This window comes from Panthera uncia, chromosome D2 (genome assembly GCF_023721935.1).
Source record: "Panthera uncia isolate 11264 chromosome D2, Puncia_PCG_1.0, whole genome shotgun sequence".
In the NCBI taxonomy this organism is placed as follows: domain Eukaryota; kingdom Metazoa; phylum Chordata; class Mammalia; order Carnivora; family Felidae; genus Panthera; species Panthera uncia.
This window is the reverse complement of record NC_064818.1, coordinates 29,808,708-29,831,133: the sequence shown is the minus strand read 5'-3', so window position 1 is coordinate 29,831,133 and position 22,426 is coordinate 29,808,708. Positions and strand designations below refer to the sequence as shown.

Here is a 22,426-nt window from a genome sequence, read left to right as displayed (position 1 = left end):
TCACAACAGCATCTATTTATATTTAAATTTGGGGGGGCACCTAGGTGGCTCGGTTGGTTAAGTGTCTGACTCTTGATTTCAGCTCAGGTCCTGATCTCACAATTCATGAGGTTGAGCTCCACATTGGGCTTTTTTTGCACTGAGCACAGAGCCTGCTTGGGATTCTTTCTCTCCCTCTCTCTCTGCCCCTTCCCCATGCATGTGTGTGCTCACTTTCTCTCTCAAAATAAATTGAAATAATAATAGTAGTTAAGATTATATTGCATCTATAGTTTATGGTTTTTGTTTTTTTAATTTTTTAAAATGTTTATTTTTGAGAGAGAGAGAGAGCATGAGCGGGAGGGAGACACAGAATCTGAAGCAGGCTCCAGGCTCTGAACTGTCAGGATAGAGCCCGTTGCGGGGCTCGAACCCACAAATCATGAGATCACGACCTGACCTGGTCAGGTGCTTAACCAACTGAGCCACCCAAGTGCCCCTGATTTTTGACATATTTAACACAAGTATTTCCCCATGTCATTAAAAAATGTTTTTAAAATATGTAATATTCCATCTCTGTAAAATATCCCATCTCCTAGATATACCATTTTTTTTTAAGTTTATTTATTTAGAGAGAGAGCACACAAGTGAGTTCGAGCCATGGCTTATTCATAACTGATAATTGGTACCTTTGACCCCCTTTACCCATTTCACCCACCCTCCCTTCTGCCTCAGTTAACCCCCAGTATGTTCTCTATATCCATGAGCGTGGTTTTGTTTTTTGTGTTTTTAGATCCCACATATAAGTGAGATTACATGGTGTTTACCTTTTCCTGTGTGACTTATTTCAGTTAGCATAATGTTGTCACAAATAGCAAGGTCTCATTCTTTTTTATGGCTGAATAATATTCCTGAGAGAGAGAGAGAGTGTGTGTGTGTGTGTGTGTGTGTGTGTGTGTGTGTGTACACTACATTTTCTTTATCCATTCGTTCATTGGCGGACCTTTAGGTTTTTTCCATGTCTTGGTTGTTGTAAATCACATTTCCCATTTAGTGTTTTTGTATTCTTCAAATAAATACACAGAAGTCGAATTGCTGGATCAAGTGGTAATTCTATTTTTAATTTTTTGAGGACACTTCATACTGTTTTCCATAGTGACTGCATCAATTTGCATTTCCACCAGCAGTGCACAAGGGCTTCATTTTTCTTCTACATCCTACTAACACTTATTATTTCTTACCTTGTTGATATGGCTTGTTGATAATAGCCATTCTAATGGGTGTGATTCACACTGGTTTTGATTTGCATTTCCCTGATGGTGAGTGTTATTGAGCATGTTTTTAGGTACCTGTTGACCAACTGTATTGTGTGTCTTTGAAAAATTTTCTGTCTGATGCTCTTACCCATTTTTTAATCAGATTGATTGTTTGCTGTCAAGCTGTACGAGTTCTTTATATATGTATTTTGGATCTTAACCCCCTATCAGATACATGATTTGCAAATATTTTCTCCCATTTAGTAGGTTGCCTTTTCATTTTGTCGATGGTTCCCTTTGCTGCGTAGAAGCTTTTTAGTTTGATGTTGTCCCACTTATTTATTTTTTGCTTTTGTTTGCCTGTGCTTTTTGGATAAATCCAAAAATTGATCCCCAAAAGTGATGTCAGGGAGCTTACTGCCTGTGTTTTCCTGTAGGAGTTTAATGGCTTCAGGTCTTACATTCAAGTCTTTAACCTATTTTGGGTTAATATTTGTGTATAATGTAAGATAGTGGTCCAGTTTCATTCTTTGCTTGTGCCTGTCCAGTTTTTCCAACACCATTCATTGAAGAGACTGTCCTTTTCTCATTGTATATCTTGGCTCCTTTACCATAAACTAGCTGACTTTATATGAATGGGTTTTATTCCTGGCTGTCTATTCTGTTCCATTGATCTCCGTGTCTGTTTTTTATGCTAGTACCATACTGTTCTGGTTAACGTAACTTTGTAAGGTGGTGTGAAATCAGGGAGTGTGGTGCCTCCAGCTTTGCTCTTATTTCTCAAAATTGTTTTGGGCTACTCAGGGTCTTTTGTGGCTCCACACAAATTTTAGGATTGTTTGTCCTGTTTGAAAAATGCCATTGAATTTTGATAGGGATTGCATTGAATCTGTAGATTGCTTTTGATAGTATGAACATTTTGACCATATTCTTCCAGTCCACGAGCATGGAGTATCTTTCCATTTATTTGTGTCTTCCTCAATTGCTTTTTATTAATGTCTTACAGTTTTCAGTGTACAGATCTCCCACCTCCTTGGTTAAACTGGGGTGCCCAGCTAGCTCAGTTGGTGAAGCATGCATCTCTTGATCTTGGGGTTATGAGTTCAAGCCCCACATAGAGATTACTTAGAGCATGCACAGAGATTACTTAAAAAAATTTATTCCTGGGTATTTTATTCTTTTTGATGCAACTGTAAATATTATTATTTTCTTTCTTTTTTTAAAAATTGTTTTGGTAACGTTTATTCTTGAGAGAGAGGGAGGTACAGAATCTGAAGCAGGCTCCAGGCTCTGAGCTGTCAGCACGGAGCCCAGCACGGGGCTTGAACCCATGAACCGTGAGATCATGACCTGAGCTGAAGTCGGAATCTCAACCTACTGAGCCACCCTGGCGCCCCAAATGTTACTATTTTCTTAATTTCTCTTTCAGATGGTCTGTTATTAGTGAATAGAAAATGTAACAGATTTCTGTATATATTGATTTTCTATCCTACAACCTGAGTAAACTTGATTCAGGTAAACCAAACTTGAATCTCATCTGGCTTCCTATCTCAACCTGTTGGTTTTTAACTCTTAATAGACAGGTTTCGTTACTGTGACTCGTGACTACTTTTGTTTTCTTTCACAGCATGAATACTACGGTGCCTGAGAGCCCCTTCAAGTGTGATCCTGATGCTGCCAAAGCTATTGTGGATGCTGTATGTAAAATTTTCCTTGAAAAAGACTGTTCCTGGTGGCTAAAAAAATCTATGCTAATGGGGAAGGAAAGTACTTCTTTCAACAAATATCGGAGTTCCTCCTCATGCATATTACCGTGTGAGGTCTTGAAATTGCAAACGATGAGCACACACAAGTAGACCTTTGACTGAAGGAAGAAGCTAAGAAGGATGCTAGTCAACACTAACAGGGCGGATGAGAAAACAGTATAATTTGTAACAATCAAAATGATTCCAGAATATACCGACTAACCCAAGCGCCTAATACCTATCACAGGCCATTTTTCACAAAAGAATTAATGGGAACTTACTTGACTTTTTATAGAAAGGACTAAGAAAGTGGTCAAGTTTCAGGCACCGTGCAGGAGTGGTTCATAATCTTACAATTTTGACTTTGTATTATTTTCAATTATTTGGATTAACCAAAAGACTGAACTAGATAATCCTAAATTATTCTTATTAACTATATTAAATAAGGAAAACAAACAGAAAACATGAAGTCTGACTTCTTACTAGTAGCCTTGTAAGTGGGGTATAGTACAAGGAAAAAGAATAATTTAACAACGAAGCCAGTATATTTAGGTTTGTCTTTATATATGAATCCTGACAACGTTGAGGTGAATAGGAAAAATTAGAAGGGAAAAACCATTGGCTAACAATCATAACTTTTCAATGAGAACGCTCTGCCTACTTTTTATGTATGTGTGTGTGTGTGTATATATATATATATAATCGTTGCAAATGCATAAATCAGTTATCTCAAGATGCATTTCCTTTTGTTTATTCTCCCGTGTGCCTTCAAAAGCTAAGAGGCCTGAATTTGTTTCTTGGCAGGAGAGCAAACATTGCCTTATTTCTATATATTATAAATTATTTTTAGGACTTAAAAATTGGGAAAGTCCTCTTCTGTTCAGATTCTTTTTAATATATGTGTTGGTATACTTTTTTAGCTTATTTTTTTTCTGGCATTAGACTAATACATTTTCATATTTTATTTTAGTTACCACCACCATGTGAATCTGCCTGCACAATACCAACAGATGGTAAGATCTCCATTCTAGTAAAACTACACTAAACATTGTATGTATGTGTGGGAAAATTATATCTGTGTCTACAGATACATCTTACATACCACATCTACGGAGAAAGAGAAGGAAGGGGAGAAGAGACATTTCTAGAGTCCCATAATGTCTGTGGGAAGAAAGATAGCTGCACGGGCTCTCCTTCCCCCCTAGCCCCCATCATGGCAGTTTCCCAACCACGACCCAGTCTTCTCCTCTGGGTGCTGGGTAGATGCCTTGTAGATGTTGGAGCAGGTGGGGCTCTGGATCCCATTCTGGCCACAGGCTGCTTCACCCAGAAAACAGTTCTCTCCCCCTGTAGATTTAGAATTCTCTATAAGGTTCTTCTGGTGAGAATTACGTGTGTATTGATTAGTATCAAGAGTAAAGAAGCCCAAAAGAAAACACTGTGATTAGTCACCTGTTTTTGCTTGTAAATGTCACATGTAATGTCACATTGTGAAATGTCACGTCTAAGTTTTTTTTTAAGGCAACCCATGGTAGGATATATGTTGGGTATGTTTTGATCCTTCTTATTTATTTAAGAAAAAAAATTTTTTTTGAACATTTATTCATTATTGAGGGACAGAGACAGAGCACGAACATGGGAGGGGCAGAGAGAGGGGGAGATACAGAATCTGAAGCAGGCTCCAGGCTCTGAGCTGTCAGCACAGAGCCTGATGTAGGGCTCGAACCCACGAGCAGTGAGATCATGACCAGAGCCAAAGTCGGACGCTTAACCGACTGAGCCGCCCAGCTGCCCCGGGTATGTTTTGATTCTTAATAGAGATTCTAATTTGGTTTTCTTTTCTCCAAATACAGTGGATAAGTGGTTCCATCACCAGAAAAACTAAGGAAAATTCTGTGGAACACAAGCTGATATTGCTGCATCCTATTCATCTGGAGTATTAGATGCAAAAGTAGTAGCTTTTCAAAGCTTTAAATTCATAGAGCTCATCTAACTAAAGCAAATTCTGCTGTGACCAATATTCAGAATGTTATCCATCTAAAAGCGTTTTTCATATCTCAACTAAGATAACTATTAGTACATGTTTCACTGTCAAAGCAGTTGTAATTTGGAAGTCATTTGTGAATAAACATGCAAGATAACTACATATTGGATGTATATGTTTACCATGTGTTAGGAAATAAAATTATTTTGCTGAAACTTCATTTATAATATTTTTACTTTAATCTGAAGCCTGATGTTACCAAGGAGGCGTGGGTTGCCGTTTAGCGTTTGTTTTCTATCAGTGATCTTATAATTCAATTTTGTAATTATTAGGCTAAAATTTGCTTGATTTTTAGGAACCTGAGAATGAAACGCCTTGTGTTTACAGTAGTGTCGATACTATGTTCTTACCTAATTCCTAGCATCCCATTGTAAAGCAGAAGTTTTTATATAGCAGAAAGCAAAACCTTGCTCAGCTTTTGAAATGATATAGTTACTTTTTTAATTTCTCTAATCAACTAATTGGGCTCTTGAGTTACTTACATTATATTCTGAGTTATTAGCCCAGGTAGCTCTGTGATTAAGGTCATGTGCTTTGAAGCTGTACAGACCTGAATTTTCAATCCTAGCCTCTCGACTTTTAACTCTGTAACCTTAGGTCACTTACCAACCACCCAACTTCAGTTCCCTCATTTGTAAATAAGATGTTACTTGTGTAATGGCATGTATTAAGTGGATTTTTTAAACTGAAATTTTTCATTGAGATCAATGTAGATTCACATCCAGTTAGTTGTAAGAGATAATACAGAGAATTTCTCTCTCTACCTTTCCCCGTTTCCTCCAAAGGTACGATTTTGCAAAGCGATAGTATAATGTCACAATCAGGACAATGGCTTTGAGACAGAATACTGATCTTATTCAGATTTTCCAGTTTTACCTATACTCGTTTGTGGTGTGTATTGTTGTGTACAACTGAGTCACCTAGGAAGGTTCCTGTACCCTACAAGATCCTCAAGTTTTGGCAACACGACCTCCTGTCGCCCTTTTGTAACCACGCTTTCCTCTTTCATGGTCTTTCCACCCCCCCATCCTTAATCTCCAAATCAGCAACTGCTAATTTGTCCTCTAGTTCTACAATTTTGTCATTTCAAGAATGTTCTATAAATGGTACCATATAGTGGGTAACCTTGGGTTTGGCTTTTTTCACTCAGCATAATTCCCTGGAGATTCTTCTAGGTTGTTGCATGTTTTTGATAATTCGTTCTTTTTTATTCATCCCTTTTTGTTGAGTGGTATTCCATGGTATGCATACCAAACTTTGTTTTGCCTGTTGAAGGACTTCCAGGCTCGTTGCAGTTTTTGGCTGTTACAAATAAAGCCGCCGTGAACATTCCCATACACATTTGTGTGTCAGTATCACCTTCCATTGTAACTGCTAGGTCAAATGATAGATGCATGTTTATTTTTTTTTTAATGTTTATTTATTTATTTTGAGAGAGCACGGAGGAGGGGGCAGAGGGAGACAGAGAAAATCCCGAGCAGGCTCCTCGATGTCAGCTGGAAGCCTGACTCGGGCTTGACCCCACAAACCGTGAGATCCTGACCTGAGCTGAAATCAAGAGTCAGATGCTCAACCGACTGAGCCACTCAGGCACCTCAATAGATGCACATTTAGTTTAATAATAAGAAGCTGCCAAATTGTTTTCCAGAATGGCTCCACTATTTCACATTTAAGATAGTTACTGCTATGTTTGCATTGTATCCTGCTTGGGGTTTGCTCAGCTTGGGTCTGTAAGTTTGTGTCTTTCACCAGATGTGGGAATTTTTCAGCCATATTTCTTCAAATACCCTTTTAGGCCTAACCCCCCTCTCCTTTCGATCTGATGATACGAGGGTTGGATCTTTGGTTACTGTCCCCAGACCCGTAGCTCTCTTTTCCCAGCCTATTTTCTTTTTCACAGTGGGTGAGCTGTGTTGTTCTGTCCCCAAGTTCATGGAGCCTGTCCTCTGTCATCTCCACTCTGACAGTGAACCACTGAGCAAGTGTGCCATTATAATGGAACTATGAAGTTAACTGTATTTTTAGTTCTATGGTTTTTATTCAGTTCTTTTTTATAACTTACATTTCTTTGTTGAGATTATTTTTTAACCTATTTCAAGGGAATTTCCAATGGACAGTCTAATGGCAGTCTTAAGATGGCTGCTTTAAAATCCTTGTCACAATTCATCTCAGTGTTGGCATCCATTGTCTTTTTTTATTCAGTTGCGATTTCCTTGGTTCACGGTATGATGGGTAATTGTTAGTAGTATCCTAGACATTTCATCTGTGATGGCCCTACTTAAATCTGTCTTAGCAGGTGTCACCCCACTTAGGGCTGGCACATGGGGCTCGGCCTACTTTGGGGACTGCGGTTTCAAAGGCACTTTAATTTACAGCAGCTTTGCAGTGTTACTTTGGTCTGCCTGGTTTTATCTGGTGCCCTCGGAGCTTCTGTTGGTACCTGCAGGTGCCGCCTCAAGGGGCTGGTGGGTATCTCTTGGTGGGGCAAGCATGTGTGGGTCCCCAAACGGATCCCCTCCATCTAGCCAGGGACTAGGCCAGTGTCTCTGGGTCGAGGAGGAGAGTCTTATTAGGCTGCAGGGATAAAGAGGCTTCCTGGACTCGTCCACCTGCGATAGCTGGATTTCTCCCTCAGGCTCAGCCTGCCCACCCATCTAGGATACTTGGTGGAGAGTCTGTAGGGAAGGAGAATACCTCCCTGGTGGCTTATTCCTGGCTGGACTCCCAGCGATCCCCCTTGCCAGGTAGTGTCACACCCACCAGCGAGACACCCATTCTCTAAGAGGGAGGAATGAGTCTATCTGGGCTGCCTTCTATTGCTAGGTTAAGGGTTGGGGAAGGACTCTCCCTTGGGTGGTAGGACGCATGTGCCCTGACACTGTGCTATTCTCTGGTCCTGGTCCCAAACCAGCTCACCTTTTACCACCTTCCGGGGTTTTCCTTTGGTTGTCTCTTTTGCCATTTCCACGGTCTGTAGTTGTGTGTCGCCGTGAGGAGCAAGGACAAACGGGGCTATGCCATCTTGCCTGGACCCAGAATCAGAAATGTCAGCATTCAGATTTTAGCAATATTTCTCATACTCCTTTTGTAAGTCTGTTTTTAAATGTTGCCTCAGTCATGGTCATGCACGACTGCTGAAGTGATTTATTTGTCAGGATGAGAAATATGTTTTGTAACGAAAGATTATACAACGTGGGGGACTTCATAAAAATTGGCCCAATAGTTAGGAATCAGTCACCAAGGTTTTTGCCAGTTTTTAATGCAGCAAATGACTTTTTTTCCCCCAAGGACTTGGAAGTCAAGCCTGACTATATTATTACCATGGTTAAGTTACTTGGCCTATCTGAGCTTTAGTTTTTCCATCTGTGAGATGGTCATTGAATCATCATCACAGGGTGGGAGGAATGGAGGTGAAGGACTTCCCCAGTGCCGGGCTCAGAGCAGGTGCTCAATGGAGGCTGGTTGTTCATAATTGTAATCTCAACAACACCGAGTGGGATCACTGCATTTTTTTCAGATAAGGGAATCTGCAACATTGGCCCAGTTGTGTAAAGGGTCTGACTGAGCGCTCCAATTGGAAATTCAAAATTCACTTGCACCATTGCCGAGCCCTGGCCTGCATATGCTGCAGCTGTAAAGGCAATTATGTCCCATCTGATCAGCTTATTTGCTCTGCAAGGGCTTCAGTTGTGCTTTTGCACAGAATGTTCTTTACGTGTATAAAGAGCTGCCCCGGGCTACTGCTTTCTGGGCAGAAGGGAATTTGCTTTTTACGTGGACAAGAATGCAGTGCAAATTGCTTCATGGCGGGCAAGTATTTATTAAACAATTATAAACTTGAGTTCGTTACCACATAGTTCATTGTCCCCTCTGTTGTGGTGGAATCTTTCCCTTAGGTATTACAAAAACTTCAAATTAACGAGAAAATAGTCATCAGCAGGAAGATTACACAATGAAAATCACAAGGTTATGTGGCAATCTGAATTTAAGAAGAAGCCTAAGAGCAGTCTGGCCATCTCTATCAAAAGTTTAAACTCCTTCTTACCCTTGGAGTCAGCAATTCTGCTCAGAGAATTCATTCCAGTTGACTGAGAGTAGTCAACCGAGCGCACAGCGTATGGCAGCTTTGTTTAGTACGGCAAAACCTGGAAAAATGTCTAATTGTCCAGTTGAGAAGTGGCTAAGTATATTATCAGTACCATGTAGCGGTTCAAGAATAAAGTCACTGCATGGGCTGATATGGAAAAGATGTTCAAAATACATAAGTGAAAAGACAAAATTGTACTCTAGCAGCTAACTGTGGCCTGTGGGCCAAATCCAGCCTGCCACCTGTCTGGTAACTAAAATCGCTTTGGAACACAGCCACACCCATTCATTTACAAATTGCTGTGGCTGCCTTCAAGCTACAATGGAGAGTTTAGTAGTTGGGACAGAGACCATATGGCCTTCAAAGCCAAAAATATTTCCTATTCAACACGTTACTGAAAACATTTGCCAATCCTTGCTCAATCCTCTGATCCTCTTCGTGTTTTTGACCAAGTGAGCACGGGGGAAAAGTTATACATTAGTGGATATGCTTGTACGGACAGAGACCATTTCTGGAAACAAACCACAGTTAACCATGATTATCTTGGGGTGGGAACGCAGACATAAGCACGGAAGCAGTGGGGTCCAGGGAGTTTCCTTCCACTTCATAAGATTCTGTGCTCTCTGGATGGTTTTCCTAAAAGCATGTGTAACTTATTTTAATTTTTTTTTTTAAGAAAATCAAATGAAGTAGAACACCAATGGACAGTGCTCAGCACAGCTAGGGGCAGAGGGCTCCCGGCTCCAGGCAGCCGGGTGCAGGTGACCCTTGCACCACCAGCACTGAATCACCTGCGATATTTATAAAAAATAAAGAAGTAAATACAATATATATGTATAACGTAATATGTATAATATATATGTATACATATATAACATAATATGTATAACAATATACATATTACATATACTTAATACATATATATGTATTCTAGATATATATTCTATATGTATGTTCTATATATATTCTATCTATATGTTCTGTATACAGTCTATAGTCTCTATATATGTGTGTGTGTATATATATGTGTGTGTGTGTATATGTGTGTGTATATATGTGTGTGTATGTGTGTGTGTGTGTGTGTGTATATATATATATATATATATACACACACACATATATATATCCTACTCAATTAGACCCAGGAGGTGCTAGGCCCTGAAATCTAATTTTGAACCAGCTCCCCCAGGTGATTCTAACATACCTTGATGTTTGAAACCACTGCTCTAGTCATGAATCTCATAAATCGGCGACAGATTTCTCAGTGGGTTGTAATATAATCAGCATGAGATAACCAGCAAACATCTACCACAGCAGCAGCAACAGCAACAACAAAAATAGCTCCCATTTGTGCGGCCCCTGGCTGGCCCAATTAGAGCATACGACCCTTGATCTCGGGGTTGTGAGTTCACACCCCATGTTGGCCGTAGAGACTACGTAAAAAAAAAAAAAATCATAAATAAAAAACCCCCCACTTGTGAGTACTTGCTAAATGTCAGGCCCCGTGCTATATGCTTTATGTACTTCCATCTTGTTTAATTCACTTGCAACACGGAACCAAGGAGGCCAAGGGACTGTGGTCTCTGAGTGCCTGGGGCCAGGCCCTTGGTGAAGGGCAGGGAATGTCACATCATCCCAGCCCCATGGCCCTCCCCGCAGTGAGGGGCCGGTCTCCTTTGTCACCTGGCAAAGCTACATAATACTGGCTGCAGTTGGTCAGGTGGTCCCAAGACACTAACTGGCTGGGTTACCTTCAACACACAGCACACGGCTTCCGCTCTTGGGAAATGAGGTTTGACCTGGGTCCCCTTGAAGGCCTCTTCCAGAGCTGACACCCACGCCCCCACCTTAGAACCGTAGTATGGGTGTTCCAGTGTGACATGTGGCTCCTCGCTGCTGCACCCTTGCGCCTGGGGCCATCCTCCCCTAACCTGTCCGCCTGCTCCTTCCCTGGGAGGCAGATGGTGATGCTGTTGCACGCCTGAGTCAAGTCTACTTCCCTAGCATCCCTGTCCTCCCTCGCATCTCTCCTCTCAGCTCGTTAAAATATACCCACGTGGGGGCTCCAGCACCCCACGGGGACGCAGCCTGTGCCCAGGGGTCCTAGAGCCACTGCGTAGAACTGTGCAAAGACCTGCAGCTTCTATATTACTGGAGGGTGAATAATCACAAGGTTATTCATAGGTTAAAAGACACACACACACACACACACACACACACACACCAGACATGCTGTGGTTTTGAATGCTGGCTTCCCACGGATTTTGAAGAGAAACATGCTATCTCAGGGCAAGGTGCTACCTGTGGCTTTGCTATTTAGGGCTATGCCACCAGATCCCTGGAGTCAAAGTTCATTCTCCTCTGGTCTTGGAGTAAATTCAGAGGTACTTTGCAGAGCACTGCAGGCAAAGAGCTCTGTGCTTCCAGTCGTGAGCCTTGAGTTCTAGCTCTGGCTCTGTGTGACATCAGGCAGATCTTTTGACTTCTCTGGGCCTCATTTTCCTCATTTCGTATAATAACAGAGTGGACTCCTACCTGAGCATATATTTTAACACGGAAGATATCATGTCTCTATGACTCTGATGTAGTCCAGTGGAGCAGGGATGAGCTGGGGAAAGAAAAGTTTCTCTCGGTGACTCGCACTGGGCTAAGAGCTGGAGGGACAGAAAACCGCAGTCTCACCCTCTTTGCCTTCAAGAAGTTCACTGGTATGGAGGTACACTGAAAAATGATTGTACATGTAGAGAAACTGGACCCCCCCATACACTGCTGGTGGGAATGCAAAATGGTGCAGCCACCTTGGAAAACAGGCGGTTTGAACATAGTGTTGAAAAAGTTGAACATAGTGTTAACCAGATCACACAGCAGTCTACCCCTAGGTATGTACCAAGAGAAATGTGTCCACACAACAATTCGTACAGATGTTCATAGCAGCATTGTTTAGAATAGCCAACAAGTGTAAATATCCCAAATGTCCATCAACTGCTGAGTGGATAAGTGGTATGACCATGAAGTAGGTATTTTTCAGCCGTGAAAAGGGATGAAATACTGGCACGTGCTACAACCTGGATGAACCTAGAAAACATCACGCTGAGTGAAAGCAGCCAGACACAAAAAGCCATATATCTTGCACGACTCCATTTACATGAAAGTCTAGAATAGGAAGCTCCATCAGGACAGAAAGTACATTAGTGCTTGCCAGCGGCTGGAGTGAGGGGGAGCGGGGCTAATGGGTATGGGGTTTCTTTGGGGAATGGCGAAAATTGAGGTGATGACTGCCCAATTCTGTGAACATACTGAAAATCACCAAATCGTACCCTGTAAATGGGTCACTTGTATGATACGTGAATTACATCTCAATAAGGCCATCATGAAAGAAACAAAAATCATTGTAAGCCCAACACCAGAGGTGCTATAAGTGGAGAAAAGAAGCAGAGGGACAATTTGGGAAGGGGCCACCCGGGAAAGACTGACTGCGGGGTTTTGCCTGACTGGAGTCTTGAGAAACAAGGTGCAGAAGAGATGGAAGGGTGTTCCAGACACAGGGAACAGCCCACGCTAAGGAAGTATTCCCAAGGCTAGAGAGGATGTCGATGGTAACACTCAACCTTTATTGAATGTTTGCACCATTCATTCATTTGCATGCCAGCAAACTAAAGTTATATGACCTTATTTAATCTCCATAAAAATCATTACTTCATTCACTCCGTCAGTTATTGAACAAATTTCATCGGACACCGCCTAGGTGCCAGGAACAGAGCTAACCACCAGAGACACTATGCGGAGGTAGATGCTTGTATTATCCATTTGAGGCACATTAAGATTAAATAGGTTACCCAAAGTGAGAGTGTGAGGGGAAGAACTGGGATTCAAACCCATGTGGTCTGATTCCAGAGCTCATTTTCAAAACGTGCTCTTTGATACATCCCTATAAATAGTAATCATTTAGTGTAAATGCATAAATACCATCACGTTTCTCCCTTCCTCTCTCTCTTACTCTATAGCGCTCACTTTTTTTTTTTAAGTTTTATTTATTTAAGTAATCTCTACACCCCACTTGGGGCTCAAACTTGCAGCCCCGAGATCAAGAGTTGCAGATTCCTCTGCACCAGCCAGGCTCTCCCCTCCCCCTCTCTGTCAATCTTTTTCTTTTCCTAGTTTGGTCGAGAGGACACTGTCAGACGACAGCATAAGTTGCAAGGTGCACGACACGTCGGGGCTCCTGGCTGGCTCAGGCAGAAGAGCATCCAGCTCTTGATCTCCGAATTGTGAGTTTTAGCCCCACGCTGGGTGTAGAGATGCCTTACAGAAATTTTTAAAAACTTAAAGAAAAATCGAGGTATACGACATATTGATGAGATATGCTCACGCGGTGTAAAATGACTACCACCACAGCGTCAGCCAACCCCTCCATCATGGCGCCTCAGGTCATTCACCATTTCTTTTTTGTAGTGAGAATATTTAAGACCTGCTCTCTTGGCAACTGTTAGGTATGTAACACAGATCACCCTACTCAACCGCCACTCCACTCTGTTTCTATGAGTTTGGCTTTTTCTGGATTCCATTTGTGAGTGATATCCTAGAGTACTGACTTCTTTTTCTGGCTTATTCCGCTTAGCATAATGTCTGCAGGCTCGTCCGTGTTGTCACGAATGGCAGGGTTTCTTTCTCATGGCTGAATAATGTTCCATCGTGTACACGTACCATGTCGTCTTTATTCATTCAATCATCAATGGGCATGTAGATGGTTTCTGTGCCTTGGCTATTGTGACCAGGGCTGCAATGAACATGGGAGTGCAGGTATCTCTTTGAGCTCCTGTTTTCATTGTCTTTGGATATATACCCAGAAATGTAAGAGCTGGATCATACGGTAGTTCGATTTTTTTTTTTTTTTGAGGGAACTCCATACTGTTTTCCACAGTGGCTGCACCAATTAAGATTCCCACCAACAGTGCACAAGGGGCCCCTTTTCTCCACATCCTCACCAACACTTGCTATCTCTTGTCTTTTTGAGAATGGCCATTCTGAAACAGGTGTGAGGCAATATCTCACTGTGGTTTTGAGCTGCATTTTCTTGATGACTAGTGATGTCACATACCTGTTGGCCATCTGTATGCCCTTCTTTGAAAAAATGTCTGTTCAGACCCTCTGCCCATTTTTTAATCAGGTTGGTTTTTTGCTATTGAGTTGTATGAATTCTTTATGAATTTTGGAGAGTAACCCCTTATCAGATATATGATTGGCAAATATTTCTCCCATTCCATAGGTTGCCTTGTAATTTTATTTTTGTATATTCCCTCCCTAGCCCTAGAGTCAGCCATGTCTCAAAGAGCCTCGGTTCCTTTCATTGGAGAATGGTATTAGAAACCAAGATCTGGGTGGTGGGTGTGCTCATTTCTACTGAGTTGCTTCTAGGTCCTCTCAGTGGACGCGGCAAGGAAAAATATGTGGGTATAACAACCTGTATAAATACACATAGGTATAAATATTTCCATGTATAGCCATCTGTATCTATATTAAGCCAAATATGAATGCATACTAATGCCTCCAACTCTAAACCTACCCCTCTGAAGCCAGGGCCTACACTTTGAAAGGTCCCTACAAAGAAGGGGGTGAAGGGACCCAAAGAGATAAAAGGGAAAGTCAGTGCTGATGAGGATTGGAATAACCCTGCAGAAAATGGAGATGCTCAAATGGGCCAGGCCCAGAAAGCTGACAACACCGGAGGTTCCGTGCTGACTTTGGCAGCACATATACTAAAACTGGAATGGTAAGGGAAGATTAGCATGGCCCCTGTGCACGTATGACACTCAAATTTGTGAAAATGCTGGAGGTTTCAAGTGAAACATGTGCATTAAAAAAAATTTTTAGGGGCACCTGGCTGGCTCAACCAGAGGAGCATGCAACTCTTGACCTCCGGATCATGAGTTCGAGCCCCACGCTGGGTGTAGAGATTGCTTAAATAAATAAAACTTAATTCTTTTTAAAATTGTGATAAAATACACATATCTTACCATTTAAGAATTTATATTAACCATTTTTTAAAATGTTTTTACTTATTTTTGAGAGAGAGAGAGCATGTGTGCACAGCTGGGGAGAGGCAGAGAGAGGGGGAGACACAGGATCTAAAGCAGGTTCTGCACTGACAGTAGAGAGCTCGATGAGGGGTTTGAACTCGTGAACCACGAGATCATGACCGGAGCCAAAATCAAGAGTTGGACGCTCAACTGGCTGAGCCACCCAGGTGCCCCATGACTGGCTTATTTCAATTAGCATGTCCTTAAGGTTCATTCATGTTGTGGCGTGTGTCAGATTTCCTTCCCTTTTAAGGCTGAATAGTATCCATTGTGTGTATATATCACATTTTGTCTATTCATTTATCTGTTGATGGACACCTGGGTTACTTTCACCTCTTGGATGCTGTGAATAATGCTCCTGTGAACATGGGTGTACAAATATCTCTGTCAGATCCTGTTTTCAATCCTTTGGGATACATAATGAAGAAGTGGAATTCCTAAGTCAGCTGGTAAAGCTATTTTCAACATTTTGAACAACCATCATACTGTTTTCTACAGCAGCTGCACCATTGAACATTCCTACCAATAGTGCCCAAGAGTTCCAGTATCTCCACATCCTTGCCAACACTTATTTTCTTGTTTTCTCCTTTCCTTCCTTCCTACCTTCCTTCCTCTCTCCCTTCCTTTCCTTTCTCTCTTTCCCTCTTTCTTTCTTTTCTTTGTTTTTTGGGTCTAGCGATCCAAATGGGTGTGAGGTAGTATGTTGCATCAGTTTGATTTGCATTTATCTGATGGTTAATGACGTTGGGCACCTTTTCATGTTTTTGGCCATTTACAGATCTTTAGAGAAATGTCTGTTCAAGCCCTTTGCCCATTTTTGTTTTCTTGTTGAGACTGCTACATTTGACTGGAATGAAATGATATTATATAAAATCACTGGTACAAAAATAAGGCATGTTTCCTAATAAAAATGGGACAAAGATGGCTTGAAAATCTCCCCGAGTGTCACAGTGCATATGCCTTGCTCTAGTTTCCTAGAGAGCTGACGACACAGGGAGCTCTGATTTGCCTTTTTCTTCTGAGTCATCTTGAAAAGAGTGAGGAAGGGGCATTTTTGCTTATTAGGTTCCTCAACTCTTACAGGAATGTAACAGGGGACGAAGAAAGTAACATACTGTTCAGAAGGACATGGGGTTTAGAGAAAAAATAATTGTCTTTTCTTTTAGTGATTTTTCTGACTCCAAAACCCTTTCAGTTTTGGATGGATTCCCTGTCCATGAGGAAATCTAAGGAAAAACTTATGTTTGTATAACTATTATGAGCAAGGAAACTAGAATCCAGACATACAGATATTTATAAGAATGTATTTCAGGAAAGGACTTGACGTTAGATGCCCTTTCCCTCTCTTTTGTAAACTAGGAGATGTACAGTTACTTTAAGAAGAAGTAAGTTTTTTTTTTTTTTCCTGATTGCACTCTAGATTATGTCAAAGGGGAAACGTGGAAAATTTAACGCTTTCTTCTCTTTAAATTTTAAAACAGATTGCTTTTCAGGACAATTTTTCTAATCAACATTATATGCAATCCTCCAGATGACAAAAAGTGCAATGTTTACATTCTTCTCAAGAGTTGAACGAATTTCTAAGTCTTGACATAGATGGTATTCCAGCTTTTACTACTGAGCAGAAAGGTATAATTGATTTTTATCAATGATGACTTTTTGGTTCACCTCTTTTGGTTCTCCTCTCCTTCACCGCCACATTGCTAACGACACTGTCCAGGGTCACTGCCCCATTTCCTCCTCTCCACAGTCTCTCCTAAGGTCATTCCAGTCCAGCACACATACTCGGTACTCCCCCCAAACTGTGTTTATCAGGCTCACCTATGACCCGCATGTTGACAGTTCCAACAGATGCCATGAAGGTTAATTTTACATGTCAACTTGACCCAACTAAGGGATGCCCCGGTAGGTAGGAGAATCTTTCTGGGTGGGTCTGTGAGAGCATTTCTGGAAAAGATTAGCATTTGATTCAGTAGACTTGAGTAAAGAGATCCACCCTCACCAATGTGGGTGGGCATCACGCAATCCCTTGAGGATTCAAATGGGTCACAAACGCAAAGGTAGGGCAAATTCCCTTTCTCTCTTCTTGAGCTGGGACATCCACCTTTCCTACCCTCAGATATCAGAGCTCCTGGTTCTAGGAGCATATACACCAGCAGACTCCAGGGCATACACACCAGCAGCTGCCTGATGCTCAGGCCTTTGGGCTTGGACGGAATCATACCACCTGCTTCTCAAGCCTGCACATGGCGCATCTGGGACATCTTGGCTTCCGTAGCCACGTGCGCCAATTCCTCTAATAAACCCCCTCTTATATACGTATCTACATATATGCTACTGGTCCCGTTTCTCTGGAGAACCATGACTAACACAGATGCTTTTCAATCTCCGTTCTAGGGGCGCCTGGGTGGCTTGGTCGGTTAAGCGTCCGACTTCGGCTCAGGTCACGATCTCGCGGTCCGTGAGTTCGAGCCCCGCGTCGGGCTCTGTGCCGACAGCTCAGAGCCTGGAGCCTGTTTCAGGTTCTGTGTCTCCCTCTCTCTGTGACCCTCCCCCGTTCATGCTCTGTCTCTCTCTGTCTCAAAAACAAATAAACGTTAAAAAAAAAAAAAATCTCCGTTCTAGTTTCGGAGTCCTGTCTACCTACCATTGAGCCTGTGTTGGGGAGTAAGAATAGAGTGGGGGAGAATTACATAAAATTCCTCTGTTCAAACCCTCCACTGGTTCTGCAGATCACTCACAATAAAAGCTAAAGTCCCCACCGTGGCCTCCAAGGCTCTAAAGATTTGCCCCTTTTTGGGAGACAATTCTCCCCTTCTCGGGGCAGAGTTATTGTTGCCTTTGTTTGGACTGTCTTCTTCAAGGTGTTTATACAAGGAACAGCCTGGGAAGACGGAGTCCGAGCCCGCCGCCGCAGGAGACGGATTTAGTATCCCGGGTAACAATGCCTCCCTCTAGGTCAAAGGTCAGGCGGGTGTGCTTGCCGTCCACCAAGATTTGGGTTCTCTAAGCTCTGGGTTCCTCAGCTGTGATGCAAACCCCCTATATGGGCAGCATCCACGTGGGCTGCTCCGTGTCACCCCTGATGGCATTTAAAGTGGGGTTCGTGAGCAAATCACAAAAGACATCCTTGAGACGTCCTCAAGAAAGAATCCTTGAGACGTCTTTGGTGCAAAAAGGTGATTTTATTAAAGCACGGGGACAGGCCCCGTGGGCAGGAAGGGCTGCACTGGGGTTGTGAGGAGCGACTGATTATATACTTTCAAGTTTGTGGATGGGGGCGGGGGGAGGTATATAAATGTAAGTGTCCAAGGAATTTCTGGAAGCTGAAAGAGGGTCTCCTAGGACCCTGAAGATTTAGCTATTGTCGAGATAAGGATGCTTGTAGTTTTTAAGGAAGCGCAAGCATTACGGCATGAAGGCGGCCGAAAACGTTTGGGCGAATGTTACACGCTGCAGGTCTCCGACATCTATCAAAGGGCTTCAGGCTGTAAGGGAATGTACTTTAAACTGCATTTTTCTTGCCTTTGTTTCTCTCATCAACTCCCAAGGATCTAGCAGGGGTGAGCAGAGAAGACACAAACCTGAAGCTCATACTACTTGCTAAGCTGGAGGTAATGAAAGCCTGTGTCTCCGCCAGTAACCCCCAAAATGTGCCGGGCTACCTCGTTAGCCTGCAGGTAAGGTGAAGGCTCAGAACCCTCTTAACTACCTACCCCACACATTCTCTCACCTCACCTCCTGCCGTTCTTTCCCTTGTTACCTTGCCCAGCTACACTGGCCTCCCAGCTGTTCCTGGAACCTTCCAGCACAGTCCTGCCTCAGGGCCTCTGCTATCAGCCTGGCAACATTTCACCCTCCCCGCCATGTCCTCAGGTTCTGTCCCAATGGCCTTAGTGGGGCCTTCCTCAACGAGTCTTAAAATAGCCTTGCCACCAGTAAACAGGTGCGCTTTTGTCAATCTAATGGGTTTTGAAAATAGCATTTCAGTGAGTTTTAAATGTCTTACCTTCTATTATTTCCCATATCTATATACGCTAGAATATGTCTTATACCTCCATTATTTATCATCCTTAAAGACCCATCTATATTTCCCTGCCAATTGTCTGGTACTATTCTTTGTCTATTTTCTAACAACAGTTAGTCTTTTTCGTATTAATCTCTCACTTGGGATGCAATTATACCTATTTTCCCCCAACTTGCCATCTGCTGAGTTTATGGTGTCATCGTTCTTGTGTCTGTGCTGTTTTGCCATATGAAACTTTTCTATTTTTCTGTAGTTGACTTTGTCAATCTTTTTTTTTTTAGTGAGAAATTGCAGGTTTATTTTTTAATTTTGACAAAGACATAAAAGACAAAAGACAAAAACAAAAGACAAAACAACCAGGCATATAAGTATAGAAAACCAGGAGAACAAAGTGCAGGGTTAGATGTCTGAAAGCAAGGCTGGGCTCGAACAGACTTCTGGTGAAACACAAGCAAAAGTTTTGCTTAAGTGTCTCAGCAACGTTGAGCGACATTTGAGACACTATGACCGCTCTATACCCCATCTGCAAAAGTCACCAACGTAGGCTTCAAAGCATCTCTCCTGCTTGTTTCGGCAGGATATTTTTTTGGTAACAATCCTGCTTCGTTACGAACTATACTCGTCCACTGTGTTGAGGGCTTCTTGTGTGAAGAAGTGTGATGAATACAAAGATCGACGTACACGTTTCAAAGTAAGAGAGAACCGGAAGTCTGAAAACAAGTCAGGGATAATCACAGTACTTGTACAAATTAATTCGTCCTGAGGCTTAGTATTAGTAAGTGTCTGTATACCACCCCCTTTTATATGCACAATAATCTCAGATAGGGAAAATATTCTGAGCATTTTGTAAGGTAACCCTCTAAGAGTTTTTCATAATGTGCCCTTTTCTTTTCTCTGCTCCACCTTTCTTCTTTGCCAATTCCTAAGGCTGCCAGTGAACATCCTCAGGAATTGCTTAGTGTGTCAGGGTCCCTAAGATACGCCCATCCGGGTTTGATGACGTGTGGGGGGCATTCACAGGACTCGGCATATCGTTGTACACGTGGCTGTAGCTTATTACAGCAAAGCATACAAAGTACAAGGAAAAGGTGCATGGGGCAAAGCCCAGAGGAAACCAGGCACTAGCTTCCAGGGTCCACTGCCAGTGTTGTCACACAGGATGTGCTCAATTTCCCCAGCGATGGAGCTGTGACATGTGTGAAATGGCTTCCGTGAGAGCTCACGAGAGATGCAGCGCCCAGGGTTATTACCGTGGGCCAGTCACACAGGTACCTTCCTCCTAACATGTGCCAACATTCTAGACTCCCAAAAGGAAAACAGATGTTCAGCACAAACCACACCAAACAAACACCTTAGTCACAGTGAGCAACTCTTACCAGTGAGAGGGAAGGGAACCTTGATGACATCTAAGTTCCCAGATGGCAGCCGAGGACCAAAAAGGTAAGCAGGTCTTTCAAAGGAGAGCTCTCTGGTTGGCTGTGTTGTTCTTTTCTGCAACAATTTCAGTGACAATCCCACAGGAACCGTCAATGTACTTCCAGGTTCAAGAAAACTCTTCTAATTCAGAAACAAAACATTAAAAAGAAAAGAGATAATCAAGCCTGCTACCTGAGATATGGCTGATGCCTTCACATTAATAAATTGTAATCGTTCTATTTGATCTTCCCGAGCTTTACTGAAAAGTGGAATGAAAATAAATGAAAAATGAAGGCAAATTCAGTTTGGACTTGATAAACTTAGAATCTTAGTCCTTCAATATAAAGAGGACTATTTCAGGACTGCTAGCAGCGAAGCTTAGAAATGCCCATGTTATGACTGAATGAACTTCTCATGATTACATATAATTAAGCAAAAACAGTTGGTAACCACTTGGACTTAATAGTTTAGACATGAACTTTAGAAGTAAAAGGTAAAGGAGGCATTATAATATCATGTGTTGGAAGCTAACTTTCTTCAGCTAATATTTTGGGGGTGGATACAAGAGGAAACTTCCTTTTGCTGTTCTTGCCACTTGAGTACATTCTCTGCCAGGTCTTCTGTCTCAGTCATCAAAAGAGCCTTCTTTGCTAAAGCCTTGTTCATTTTCTCCAGATGTGCTTCTGCATGAGGGGTATTTCTAATTGTTTCAAGATGGTTTGCCAATCTCTCAATGAAAGTCACCACCAACTCCAGCCAAGGTACCATGTTTCTGTGATGAAAAGCTTCAACAGGCAAGTTTTGCTGGCACAAGGGCTTCAACAGCCGTTGCCTGGGGGACCCTCTTCTTTTTTTAGCACTGCTTCCAAATGATTTATTCATGCCTCGCAGAGTATGACACTCTGAGCCAAAAGGGAAGATGCACATTGGCTGTATCTTTTCCCTTATCTTAGGAGTTCAATTTCTAGGTTTTTCTGATAGATTTCCGCTTGAATATTTGTGATCTGCTGCAGCCACATAACCTATTTATCCTATTAGTACTTCTATCGGAATTACGTTCAACTTATAATTTTACTTAAGGAGAACTGAGAGGTTTATGTATGGTACTGAGTCTTACTATCCAAAAACATCATTCATCGTGTCAGTTGACTTAGTTTTTCTGTCTGTAAAATTGGAATAACAATACCAATCACGTAGGGCTTCAGAATTAAATGAGAAAAAGTTTGGGAAGGACGGCAGAGTAGGAGCCAACGTGCTGCTCTGCCACTGCGTAGCGTAGGAACTTGGGTCTGGTTACTGGACTACACTGAACTTCAGTTCTCTCGTTTGCAAAACGGGGATAAGAATAGTATCTGCTTCATAAGGGCTGCTGTCAGGGTCAGATACGACGAGGGCACGACCTGGAACATAAACACTCAATGCGTATTCGCCGTTCTTCTAAAAACAGAACTGCGACTCAAAGCAAAGGCATTCTGGGATCCACCCTAGGTCGAGGGCGGTCGGGCAACTCTTCTCTCTGAGAACCTACCCACCTAGCCGTCGGTCACCGCTCCCGATTTTGCCCGAGCGCCTGCGAAAGCAGTCGGACTAGAAGCGGCGATCGGGGGGAGTGTAGGCGCACCGCGAAGACTCCAGACTCCGCCCCGCCCTCGGAGCCCCAGCGCTGCCACGTCTCGCGCGTCCAGCCGTCCAAAAGGGAGGGGGCGGGGCCAAGCCGGGCCCGCCCCTGGGATCGCTGGGCGCTTCTGAGGCCCGCCCCTCCGCAGCCCGAGTGGTCGGTAGGCGGCCCCGGCGT

At 42.6% G+C, this 22,426-nt stretch overlaps 1 protein-coding gene, 1 non-coding gene and 1 pseudogene across 2 annotated transcripts in view; 2 read left to right on the top strand and 1 right to left on the bottom strand.

Annotated features, from left to right (window-relative positions):
• Window positions 1-5,184, top strand: part of PPA1 (inorganic pyrophosphatase 1) — a 30,342-nt gene extending 25,158 nt beyond the window's left edge. The window contains exons 9-11 of the mRNA XM_049645188.1: window positions 2,863-2,932; window positions 3,951-3,993; window positions 4,834-5,184. Coding sequence (XP_049501145.1) covers window positions 2,863-2,932; window positions 3,951-3,993; window positions 4,834-4,865 — 145 coding nt within the window. The 3' untranslated portion in view covers window positions 4,866-5,184. The remainder of the gene's footprint in view (window positions 1-2,862; window positions 2,933-3,950; window positions 3,994-4,833) is intronic.
• Window positions 5,185-14,843: 9,659 nt separating this feature from the next.
• Window positions 14,844-14,949, top strand: LOC125933562 (U6 spliceosomal RNA). The gene has a single exon (XR_007460994.1). It is a non-coding gene; the product is annotated as a U6 spliceosomal RNA (small nuclear RNA).
• A 6,110-nt stretch (window positions 14,950-21,059) lies between these two features.
• Window positions 21,060-22,393, bottom strand: LOC125933117 (HAUS augmin-like complex subunit 2; annotated as a pseudogene).
• Window positions 22,394-22,426: the final 33 nt, after the last annotated feature.